At 56.6% G+C, this 12,343-nt stretch overlaps 1 protein-coding gene across 1 annotated transcript in view; it reads right to left on the reverse strand.

Moving 5' to 3' along the window:
- IL4I1 (interleukin 4 induced 1) overlaps nt 1–12,343 on the reverse strand; it is a 42,833-nt gene that overhangs the window by 3,890 nt on the left and 26,600 nt on the right. Inside the window, exons 4-8 of the mRNA XM_073795669.1 lie at nt 4,298–4,536; nt 3,497–3,609; nt 2,683–2,884; nt 552–620; nt 72–208 (exon numbers count right to left, since the gene is read on the reverse strand). Coding sequence (XP_073651770.1) covers nt 72–208; nt 552–620; nt 2,683–2,884; nt 3,497–3,609; nt 4,298–4,536 — 760 coding nt within the window. The remainder of the gene's footprint in view (nt 1–71; nt 209–551; nt 621–2,682; nt 2,885–3,496; nt 3,610–4,297; nt 4,537–12,343) is intronic.

The raw sequence follows: 12,343 nt of genomic DNA on the forward strand, positions 1-12,343 counted from the left end.
CCGTACTCGCCCCATCGCCCCCCGCCCCCCCCCCCCCCCCCCCCCGGCGTCTGTCCAGCCCGCCGCCTCACCGGAGCCGGTCGCTGAGGCAGCTGTGAGCCCGCAGGGCCTCGGCGAAGTTGAGATAGAAGAAGCCGTCCTTGGACATCACGTCTCCCAGGAGCCGAACGGCAGGCTGGCTCAGGTTCCCCTCCCCGAGGAGGTATTCCTGGGGGATGGCGTGGCCCACCCAGGTCAGGGCCCAGGCAGGCTGCACCTGCCGGCTCCGTACCCCCTCCCACGGGGCCGCTCCCTGCGGAGCCTCTTACTTAGTTCAGTGACACAGCCGTGCTTAGTGCGGTTCCCTGGACCTCAGCGATACGGCCCCCCCCCACCTTGGGACAGATGAGGGAAACCGAAGCCCCAAGAGGGGCGTGTCCAGCCCCGTCAGGCAGGGAGGAGGTGGCAGGCCCGGGGTCCCAGTTTCCTGCCTTCTGACTCCCCGCCCAAGGCCCCATGGACACCCTCCTTGTCGTCGTTTCTCAGACAGCGACACTGAGGCCCTCACTCACCAGGAGCGTGTGCCTTTCAAACTTCATCATTGCCTTTCTGCAGCCCAGTGTCCTGAGATCTTCGATGGCCTGTGGAGGGACAAGCAGTGGCGCTGAGCTGTGGGGACAAGACCGGGGAGGCCCCACCTGGGGTCCAAACCTGGCTTCTCTTCCTGCTCCTGCCCACGGCCAGCCATTTACCTCTCTTGTTCAAGCTGCCAGGATGTTGCCCGTGCTCGGCCCTCAGCCTTGCCCTCCACCGCAACTATGTCACCACCCTGGGAAGTCCTCCTAAGTCATTGCTACCCCTCATTCCCCGGGCGTTCGGTCCACCGGACAATGTCACACTCATCCTGGTTGGGTGTTATTTTGTCTGCCTCTGTCCCAGCCTGTGCGCTCCATGCGCTGTGTCCTTATGGACAGTAATTATTTGTCTCAGTCAGCGCTGTGTCCTTATGGACGGTAATTATCTGTCGCCTGGATCTTTGTGGGCGCAGACGGAAGTGGAGTCCCTTCTGCCACCCACCCATCAGCCCTGACAGGGCATGACTGCTCACGGGGGTTTGTTCGCGGCGCCTTGCCTGCCCACGGCCTTCTGTGGCTCCCCAGTGCCTGGAGCTGCAGAGTTCCAGCCCTCAGCCTGCCGTTCAAGGCCCCTGCCAGCCCCTCGGTCACCATCTTTTAGGGCAGCTTCAGGTCTACAGCACAGTGTCCAGTGCTCAGACCACCCTCGGGTCTCCCCCACCTCCACGCCCCTGCACTTGCTCACCCCCCTCATCTTTGCCGGGCACCCAACTGGTCATCATTCACCACTTTGTTCAAGCCTCATCCCCTCCCGGAAGCCTCGCTGCCCTCTGTTTTCAGCCCTCTCCTTTGTCCACCTGGCTTCTCTCTTGTGGCCAGGGAACTCCCCAAAGGAGGTGTCCCTTCACTCACTCACTCACTCACTCACTCACCCTTCCCCTCACATTTCCCTAGGCTCCTTAAACTGGGCACTGCCAGGGCACAGAAATGGCCTGGACTAAGTGCCCACCCTGGTCCACGAGAGGAGATGGACAATTAGGAGCTCCCATAGGAGGCTTAGGCTGGCTCCTCCCTGAGGGCATCAGGGAAGGCTGCCTGGAGGAGGGGACACTGGAGCTGGTTCTTGAGGGATGAAAAGGGTTCCCTGGGTGGGAAAAGGAAAAGGCCTTCCAGGCAGGGTCAGTGGCATGGGTGTGGGACGGTGGACAAGCATAGTGCAAACGAAGGAGTACAGAGCTGAAGGTGTTTGGGCCACCATGAGAGTTTGGGGTGGGCAATAAAAATTTCTTGGAGAGAAGATGGGGCTAAAGGAGTGGGAGAGACCAGACTGCTCAGGGCTTCAAACTGAGGCTGAGGTGCTAGGGAGCACAGGGGGCTGTGAGCAGGGTGGGCCAGGGTGAGGCTGCAGGGAGAGGTCCAGGCCTGAGCTGGGGCTGGAGCTGGGGGGACAGAGAGGTAGGAACAGTGTGAGGCAGTTGAGGGCAGGACGGATGGAGCTGGGGCCTGACAGGGAAGGCAGGAAGCGAGGATGGCCCCTGGAGCTCTGCTTCGTGACTGGGGGTGGTGATGATGGCACTGTTGTGAGATGGGGAACCCAGGAATCCGAGTGGGTTCAGGGAAGCTGCCGCCGAGCTCAGTGGGAGCTGGAGGGTCCTGGGGGATGGCCAGGGGGAGACAGACATAGGTCTGGGTCTCAGGAGATAGACTTGGAAAACAAGCCCACAGATCATAGTTTAAACCAAAGGTGTAGCGGGACTTCCCTGGCGGTCCAGTGGTTAAGACTCTGAGCTCCCAATGCAGGGGGCATGGATTCAATCCCTAGTCGGGGAACTAAGATCCCACATCCCATGGGCCGAATGACGCAGCCTAAAAAAAACCAAAACAAACCAAAAAAACCCCAAAGGTGTAGAAAGGTGAGGTTGTTCTGGCCAGTGTGTGAGTGAGAAGGGGATGGGAGATGGGGATCATCAGGCCTTATGGGGAAACTAAAGATGGAAGAGCCAGTGATGGGAAACCAGAAGGAATGGGAAAAGGAAAGCTAGACCAGGAGGAGGAAAGGGCATGGGACACCACAGCGTGGAGGACAGGGGCAGGGGGACAGGGCTGCAGGGCTCGCGGACGCGCCTACCCTGTTGAGAGCCATCTGGTAGATTTCTTCGGGCGAGTGGCCCTTCTCCTTGGGATGCAGCTTGTAGCCCAGCTTCTCAGGCATCTTCTCCACCACGTAGTTCCGCAGCTTCACCTCATGCACCTCCGTCCACGTGTTCTCGTCGTACTGGGTGAATTTGGTCAGATTGAGTCCCAGGCTCTTGCAGAGCGCATGGAGGATCCTGAGGGAGTGGGAGCCGCTGGTGAGGGTCGGGCGGGGGAGGTGAGGGCCCCTCTCCCCAGTGGGGCTTGGAGAAAGGAAGGGGGTGGGTGGGGCAGCTGGGGACGGGGCTTGGGGCTGGGCATGAGGCTGGAGCCGGGCTAGACTGGGGGTCCTCAGTGCCAGGGACAGGAATGAAAGGGGAACAAGGCTGGAAGGCTGAGGGCGGCGCACTTCAGGACTGGGTTTGGAGGGGGAGGTGGCTTTCACTGGGGATCAAGTAGGAATGGGGACAGAGCTGTGTTGGATGGGGGTGGGAGCTGGGGATGGGGAAAGGACCAGGGTCGGGGAAGATAGAGCTGGGGGTCTGGAAGGGCTGGACGCAGTGGCCTGAGCACTTCAGGGGTTCAGTGGTGGGGCTGGAGCCGGGAGGCCCGGAAGTGTCAGTCAGGAAAAGGACAGAGCTGGAGGTTGGGTCTAGGCCTGACTTTACTGGGGCGCCAGGTTTGGGGTCAGAGTTGAGGTTCGTGCTGGCACTGGAGCAGTGATTGAGTTGGGAATCTGGTTGAGACTGGGCTCAGAGGTAGGGGCTGGGGTGGCCCTGCGCCTGCCTGGCCCCCAGGTCAGGCCCCACCTGTGTGAGCTGGGCATGCGCATGGCTCCCAGCTCCCCAATCCAGCCGGTCTTCCGGTCCCGGTAGGTGAAGATTCGGCCCCCGATCCTGTTGTCTGCCTCCAGGATGGTGACCTGAGGGACGATGGGCAGCAAGCAGGTGCTTTAGCTCCTCCCACTGACTCCCCATCTCCACCCTGTCGCAGCCCCCACCCCACACCCACCCAATCTTCCATCCCCACAGCAGCACGGATGGAGATGAAAGAAGGATCTTTTTTTTTATGGGGAGGTGGGAGGGGCTGGTGGGAGAACGGAAAGTCATAGTGAACATGTACAATGTGACAATTTCCAGACTGCAGCAGGAAGGCCGCTGGCCAGATTTCAGAGGGACTTCCCAGCTCAGGGAGTGGGGAGATTTCTTCTGTGTACTGAAGCCACTGGCCTGGCCCATACTCATTCTTGGATTTCAGTGGGAGGGACAGTGGTTAGACTTCAGGGGGCACTCCCCCTTGTGCGGAGTTTCCATCTCCACCAACACAAATTCCCCCCAGGAAGTTGGAAGAGGTTTCAAGGGACTTTCCTCCAGGATGAGAGTGGGGCAGGGAAAGTCAAAGCCCTCAGCACAGACACATGTTCCCTCTGGGTTTCATGTTAGAGCAGAGGGTTCCAGGCCTCGCTCCCCTGACCACAAGGAAAGCATAGCTCCCTCTCTCCGCCTCCCATCACCCCCACCCCTCAACAGGGACGTGGCCAGGTCCCTGTACCCGGGACTCCCAGCCGCAGCAGGAAAGACTCAAGGTAGACAGCAAGCAGCACTTCTCACCTTGTGTCCAGCATCGCTGAGCACCTTGGCGGCCAACAACCCAGCCACGCCTGCACCAACCACAGTCACCCTCTGGGGCTTCGAGGTCCGATTGAGGCCCAAGGTCAGGACTCTGAGCAGCTGCTCATAGTCGGGGTCTCGCATACATTTCTCGAAGGGGTCGCGGCTCTGGGCAGTTTGCCAGTCCAGGGAGGCCGCCAGGCTGAGGAGGATGGGGACCAGGGCGAGGAGGCGCCAGGCTGGGGGGAAGAAGGACAGGGTCAGCGGGCAGCTCAGCGGGTATGTGGGGAGAGAAAAGCGGCTTCTGCTCCCTCCGCTGCTTACTTACCCAAGGAGTCCATGTCTCTCTGGGGGAGATGTTGTCTGGGTTGGAGGGGAAGCAGGGCCACTGTGACAGGAGCCTGTGTCCCCCCCAGCCTGGCCCACTGTGGGCTGCCCCGCGCCCACCTCAGCCCTCCCCACTATGGCCCTGGTCTCTCTACACGTGTGTGTCCCCTGTTCCCGGGCTAGCCGGCTCCTGGTCTCTGCTCACCTGTCTGCCCTCCTCTCCTGTCTCTCTTCTCTGTCCCGCCTTTCTCTCACCTCCTCTGGGTCTCCCTGTTTCTCCCTTATCTGCCCTGCTCAGCCCTGTCTCCCCGTCTGTTTCTGTGGGGCCCAGTCTCTCTGCAGCCTCCTCGCTACCTCGGCCTCCGCAGGCATTAGCACCTCCTCTCTCCTCTGTCCCCTCCGCCTGTCTGCCGAGTCCCCCGTCTCGGCCCTTAAACTGAGCCGAACCCCGCCCTCCCCTCCCTCTTGGGAAATCGAGCTGTGGGAAATGAAACTCCTTTCCTTGGGGGCGGGTCAGATGCTCAGAGTCTAGTTGAGGCTGGAGGGGGCGCGGCAGCGGGGGAAGGGGTTGGGAGGAAGCAAATCAGTCTGGCCTGCCCGAGCCCTTGGTCCCCCTGATCTGATCGCAGGGCCCCTGTGTCTGCCCTCTTCTCTGCCCTCTCTGCCTCTTTCATTCTCAGAGCAGGGGGAGAGGCGGCCTCTGGCCTTGGGACTGCGTGTGCCCTGCGACAGCCTCTGAGTCCTTCTCTGTGTCAGCCGTCCCTGTGCTCTGGAGGGCCCTCGCTGGCCCCCGCCACATGGCCGCTCTGAGCTCAGTGAAACGGGCACAGCAGGGGACTCACAGGCAGCAGCTCGTGGTCGGTGGCACGAGCTCTGGGCCAGCCTGCCTGGGTCCTGAGTCTGGCACCTGCCAGGGGGGACTTGGAGCAGGCCTTCCCCTCTCTTTGGCTCAGCCCGTCCCCCCTGCGCTGAGAACCACTGTGACGCTCGGCTCAGGCTAGGGCTTCGGCGGGGGGCACCTCGGAGAAAGCGTCGAGTGCTTCTGTCTCTCTCCCTGGCTTTGGCCATCGCCACCCACTGTCCGTGGGCCCTTTTCTCCTCAGGGGCGAGGGGCAGGCAGTGGGAACAGGGTGACCCGGCTCCAAGGAGCCCCTGCGGGGCTCATGGCTTCGGGACTTCAGCCAAGGGGACCTATGGTGGGTCCCTTGAAGGGGGTGGGCAGAGGCAATCTTGGGGATTTTTCTGGGGGTTGGAGGAGAGAGCACCAGGCGAGTGGTAAGAAGGAAAGCCAGAGGGCAGCAGGTGCTCTGCAGCAACCAGTTGGGAAAATCCAAACAGTAAATCAAAGAGGGATGTGGTTTGATGGAGGTACGGGGTTGGAGGGGGTGCATACCAGTGAGTCAGAAAACATCTGATGTGGGTGGGAAGGCGGTGGCCAAGAAGGAAACACAATCAGTGAGCTGGACACTAAGAGAAAGCCAAGGGCGCGAGTCAGCAAAAACCAGCAGCGAGAGGGTTGCCGCTCTCTGAGGTGGCCTGCGCTCAGAGCTCTGCCCTGGGTAGAGGAGGAATCTGAGGCTCAGAGGTGGCCAGGGGCTGGGCAGGGGCGGACCCCAGGACTTGCACAGGCCTCAGAGCTGGCAGGCCTTCCCATCGCAGACCCCGCCTGCTTTATTCACAATGACGTAGAGGGTTGGCGTGCCATCGCGTCAGGACCTTACACACCTTGTGAGGGAGGGGAGCCTGGCCCGCGGCGGGGAAGGCACTTGCCCGGGGTCCCACAGTGGGAAACAGCAGAGCTGGGAGTCCACCTGATCCCAGGTCCCTGCCCCCACCCCGTCCCCTTCCCAGAGGCCCCTCTGCTCTACGGCCTCATGGCAATGTCCCACACAGAGAAAGGGAGCAGCAAGAACATGGAAGCAGAAAGGGATGGAGGCAGCAGAGCCAAGGGGCTCCCAGGGCATGTCTGGGCAAGGAGTGTTGGTCCGCAGAGCATCTAGGGGGGCCCTCCTGGGGTCCCTGGGTTGACCCCCTGGTCTCTCCTGCACAGGGTCTCTGTTCACAGTCCCCCCGGCTCCGGGCGCACCCCCAGTTCACCCCCTGGACTCTGTGGAAGGCGTGCAGCCTTACCCCAGAGACCCCATGCAAGGAGTCAGGTGGGGAGGCGAGCAGGACTCTCGGAGGCTACGAGGGCAAGGCCTGCTCGGCCTCCTGGATGCTGATAAGGTGACGGTGGGTCCTGCTGAGTACCGCGTGCCCGACACGCTACACGTTCTACTTCATTGACTCCAGTGACAACTCTGACAGGGTGGGTTGAGCTGTCCCCATTTTACAGTGGAGAAAACTGGGGCCCAGATCAGGCACCAGCTAAGGGGCAGAACCTGTGTTTGATCCCAGCAGCCCGGCTCCAGGATGGCTAACACTTGGTTAGCTCAGGCCCATGGACCGGGGATGGGGCCCGGGTAGGGGCTCTCCGTGTCGGTGCTATGCAGTTAGGACCGTTTTTGTGAGGAAGGTCCTGTGCATTGTAGGACGTTGAGTAGCATCACTGGCCTCTACCCACTAGATGCCAGTAGCGCTTGCCCCTCCAGGCTTAACAGCTACAAATGTCTCTAGACATCGCCAACCATTCCCAGAGGAGGAGGAGGCAGAATCGCCCCAGCTTAGGGTTTGGTTGATGCTGGGTGGAACACCCAAGAGCGGCCAGATACGGTCCACAGTCCAGTTGGCAGGAAGAGACATGCTGGAAGGCCGTACACCAAAGGTTGTTTTGGGGTCAAGAGATTATGAGTAATTTGGGGGTTGCTTTGGTAGAAATGACTGGATCTTCCAGACTCATTCCTGATAAAATCAGAGATTGGTGTTAGGGCTGAATTTACGGTATTAGGGTATGAATTAGGGTCAAAGAGTGGTTTGGATTAGGTTAGGTTTCCTAAGCTTGTGAGTAGGAGACACAGGACACACAGTGAGAACTGAGGGTGGCGGCAGATGGTGGGAAAGACCTGGGGCTTTTTCAACCCTTTCAGGTAAAAATTGTCTCTAGGGAGAAAACCCTACCTTATTTGGCTGGCTTCTAGAACCACAATGACAGTTCTAACGGGGTTAGGTCACATCCGAAGCAGCCAGAGACCTGGCCCCGCTCCCGCCCCCCCCGGGGGGCCCTCTGTGGCCCCTCAGGGCAGCTACTAGTGATGGTGGCCACAGAGATGGGCAACAGACAGGACTAGTGCCTTATATATATTCTTTCCTCTGAGTCAGTCCAAAGACCCTGAGTGGTCAGTATTAAAACTTTCCCCGAGTCTCAGAGGAGGGCAGGGCCTACCCAGGGGATGCCAAGGGCCCCAGACAGAAGTCGGGGGTCCAGACCTGGATGGGGAGGGGTGCAGAGGGCAGAGGACAGACCTACTTGAGGCCCTGATCCCTGGCCTGACCCCTAGACAGGGGCCCCCTTCCCTCAGAGCCCCCTTGCTCCTCCTTCCCCAGTTTCCAGAACCCCAGGGCTCTGATGGGGGGGCACTCACAGCATGGCTGGCTCTGGCGGGCTCTCTCAGCGCCCATGGCCTTTCTGGTTAGCCCGGGACAGAAGTCATCGTTGGGCATATGTGAAACCAGGCTGAGTAGTGCTGGCTCTGTCCTGATTCCCTTGTTAGACCAGAGATGCCAGGGTCCTGGTGTGGGATCAGAGCAGTTGGGAGGCTGTGGAGCGCAGATGCCCCCTTCTCGAAAGTTTTTTATTACGGAAAATTTCAAACATATATAAAAACAGACTAGGATGATGAAGCCAGGTGCATTCATCGCCTCATAGCCTATCTTGTTTCATTTACACTTTCTCCGTCCCCCGCTGATTATTTTACAGCAAACCCCAGACATATTATCATTTTTGTAGGTGAATACTTGAGGATGTTTCTGTAAGACAGAAGTTGGCAAATTTTTTCTATAAACATCTGAGACTTTTGGGGCCACGTGGTCTCCACCTCGCCTACTCAACTCTGTCCTCCTAGCAGTCACAGCACGTAAATGGATGGGTGTGGCTGTGTTCCAGTAAAACTTTACTTACAAAAACGGGAAGTGGGGTCACAGTTTGCCAACTTCTGCGCTAAAAGAACAGAACTTGGTGGGAGGGATAAATTGGGAGTTTGGGACTGACATATATACATTGCTATATATAAAATAGATAACTAATAAGGACCTACTGTATGGCCCAGGGAACTCAGTACTCTGTAATGACATATGTGAATAGAATCTAAAAGAGTGGATTTATGTATATGTAAAACTGATTCACTTTGCTGTATAGCAGAAAATAACACAACATTGTAAATCAACTATACTCCAATAAAAATTAATTAAAAAAAGATAAGAACTTATTTGCCTTTTCAAAAATAAAACTCCAATACCATTATCATATTTAAAAATGATATTAAATCAATGCTTACACTTCCCTGATTATCTCAAAACGTGTTTTTTTTTTCTTTGGGCCACGCCATGCGGCATGCAGGATCTTAGTTCCCCCACCAGGGATCGAACCTGTGTCCCCTGCACTGGTAGCACGTAGTCTCAACCACTGGACCACCAGAGAAGTCCCATCAAAACTTTTTTTTCTTTTAACAGTTGGTTTGAATCAACATTCACAGAGCCCACACTGCACCTGAGTGATACTGAGTATCTTTGACAGGAAGTGTCACTTTCAGTTCAGTGGATTTGGGGGTCTATGTTCTTATAACCCAGGGTGGGGTCTGATGTGGCCCCATGGCCCCAGGCTAGGCCTGAGCCTAGCAGAGCAGCACACCTGGGCTCTGCCTCGGGGAAATCTCAGCAGGTCATGGGGTTGAACCAGGATGGTGTCTGGAGGTAAGGTGTGGGTAGCGCCCAGGTGGGTCTCTGGAGTGTGAAGTGACCAGTGCCAAGGTGTGTGAGGGCTGTGGGAGAGGCCCAGGGGCGGCTCAGGACAGTTATGTCTGGCTGGGGGTTGGCTGGTGTCCACAAGCAGACCTGACTTCTGAGAGTGAGGGATTTTGTTCCTGGGAAGTTCTGCAGAGAGCTGCTGGTCTGAGGGCAGACTTTTAAAGCACCAAGGCAATTTTGAGGTCGATTGAAAACCCTGGGAGCAGTGGTGTGCTGGAGCTGGCTCACACCTATTCACGAGAGCCGACCATTTAATTTTCGGATCTCTTTTTTGGTTTTGCTTTGCGAGCCATTATTAAAATATTTACAATTAATTTTATTTACTCAAAATTCATCCCTTAATTATCTGATTATCTTTTACTATTACATATATACTCTTGAGGTGAATTAGTTGCATCTACACAGTGTGTGTCAATTTCCCAAATTTGTGTTTGGTGACTTCATCTTGGTGGCTTGAAATCAGCCATAGTGGGAGAATTTACACCATGGGAATGGGCATATGCTATCGGTCAGGGCTTTCCCTGACCCTGGAGGGCTGACTGCTACCAGCACACCACTGCTTGAGACTCATTTGTTTCAACTTCCCTTTGGAGATCAAGGCTGCTTGACCTCTGGAAATCTCTGGTTGTTTCAAACATCTGACTCTTTTTTTTTTTTTTTTTGAGGTACGCGGGCCTCTCACTGTTGTGGCCTCTCCTGTTGCGGAGCACAGGCTCCGGACATGCAGGCTCAGTGGCCATGGCTCACCAGCCCAGCCGCTCCACGGCATGTGGGATCTTCCCGGACTGGGGCACGAACCCGTGTCCCCTGGATCGGCAGGCGGACTCTCAACCACTGCGCCACCAGGGAAGCCCCAACATCTGACTCTTTGATCCCCACCTGTGCCAGATGAGGCAGGGGCATCATCCTGGGGAAAGGGCTGGGCCATAACGGAGGCAGTTGTTTGAGGGTGTCTTGGAGATGAAAAGCGAGCCGTAACCATAACCCCACAGTCGCCACTCTTACCCCTAAACAGGGAGAAGAAATGCCGTAACAGCTTACTGAGGGAGAGATTCACCTTTAAAAGCCTCTGACTGCGAATTTAGCCACCACGCTTGTCTTCATGTTAATTAATGAAGAGGAACTTAAGGAGAGGCCATTTGTCTGGACTGACAAGGAAATGCATCTGTTTTCTTCCTAGAAAGGGAAACTGCAATTACAATGAAGCCAGCATCCGCAGGGTGGTACCCAGTCAGCTGCTGACCCTATTGCAATCTTGGGAACGCCCCTGGCTCCCCCAGGAAGACACTGGAGCCATTCCCCCCATGGTGCCCAAGCACGGGAGCCCCCACTCTGGCACAGCTGTTGTGTCGAATTATTATAATCGCTTGTGTTCTTCAAAGTGGGGTGCCGAGATCCCTTGGGGTGTGGGAGGAAAATATTAGAACTTCAATTTGTTTTTATTTAAAAAAATACAACTATAAGAAAGCAATTAAGCTCCACTAATGTTTAATATGCAAAGTAACAGGTATATGCATTGGAAATGCAATCTCAAGGAATTTTTTTTTCTTATCGAGATTGTGTGGCCGCTGCCAGTGACCTCATGCGCAGAGAATTATTGTTCCATTTTTTTTTTTTTTGGCAGTATGCGGGCCTCTCACTGTTGTGGCCTCTCCCGTTGCGGAGCACAGGCTCTGGACGCGCAGGCTCAGCGGCCATGGCTCACGGGCCCAGCCGCTCCGTGGCATGTGGGATCCTCCCAGACCGGGGCACGAACCCGTGTCCCCTGCATCGGCAGGCGGACTCTCAACCACTGCGCCACCAGGGAAGCCCTGTCGTTCCATTTTTGAAACCCCAATGCTAGATCAGGATCTGGTAGGTAGTAGGTGCTCCAAAGATGGATGCTGAATGAATACATGTAGGTAAAACACTACTTCCTACTTTCTAAGGGGACTCAAGGCCTCCCTATCTCTCCTCAGCTTAGGTGAGGGAGTCAGATACGGGTCCCGGATGAAGTCACGGCTCACAGATGGCACAAAGGGCCACTGTTGCAGGGGCCGGAGCCTTCGGAGAGAAGCAACTGGGGTTGCCGGGGTCTCCCTCCTCTAGCTCGTTCCCCTCCCTCTTCCATGGCTTCTGCTGGGATGGGACAGTGGTTCTTAGAAGCCCAAGATGGCCTGAGGAAATGACTCATGATCATGACTTTGGGAAACTGGCCCATACATGTCCAGTGTCCTTGGGCCCTCCTTAGCCAAAACACGGCTTAGTGTGGCACAGGCTGAGGGAGGCTGGAGGGCAGACTTCCAACGCCCTGAACCAGGAGCAAGATCTGAGCGCTCGGCATCACTAGCGCCTACAGGGGCCAGGGTCAGAGGGAGAACGTCAGGCCAGTATCTGGAAATCACCCGATACAAAGCTGCAGCCCAGCTTTACCTGTTGCCCACTGTTGAAGCACAACTAGAACCCTCCGGCCAGCCCCAGGTAACAGGGAGAGGAGTGCCGCTGATGACACGCCTTGGGGATGGTGACAGATGACTGGATATTTCCATGTACTGGAAGATATGACCCAGCTATAACGGGTTTCCCCCCCTGCTCCTCTCCTGCCATCAGCACCAGAGGAAGCCACGTTGTGAACACGTGTATGTGTGTGTGTACGTGTGTGCACGCCTCGGCAGTGCATGTAGGTTTGCTTGCTTCTGAATTTCAGACAAATGGCATCCCACTTGATCTGGAACCTGCTCTTTTCCCAACCTTCTTCTAAGTTATCCACATTAACAGCAGCTTTTTTATTCCACTATAAACTTTATTTTATTTAGAAACGCAACAGACAGCCGTAGG

The sequence above is a fragment of the Tursiops truncatus genome, chromosome 19 (genome assembly GCF_011762595.2).
Source record: "Tursiops truncatus isolate mTurTru1 chromosome 19, mTurTru1.mat.Y, whole genome shotgun sequence".
NCBI lineage: Eukaryota > Metazoa > Chordata > Mammalia > Artiodactyla > Delphinidae > Tursiops > Tursiops truncatus.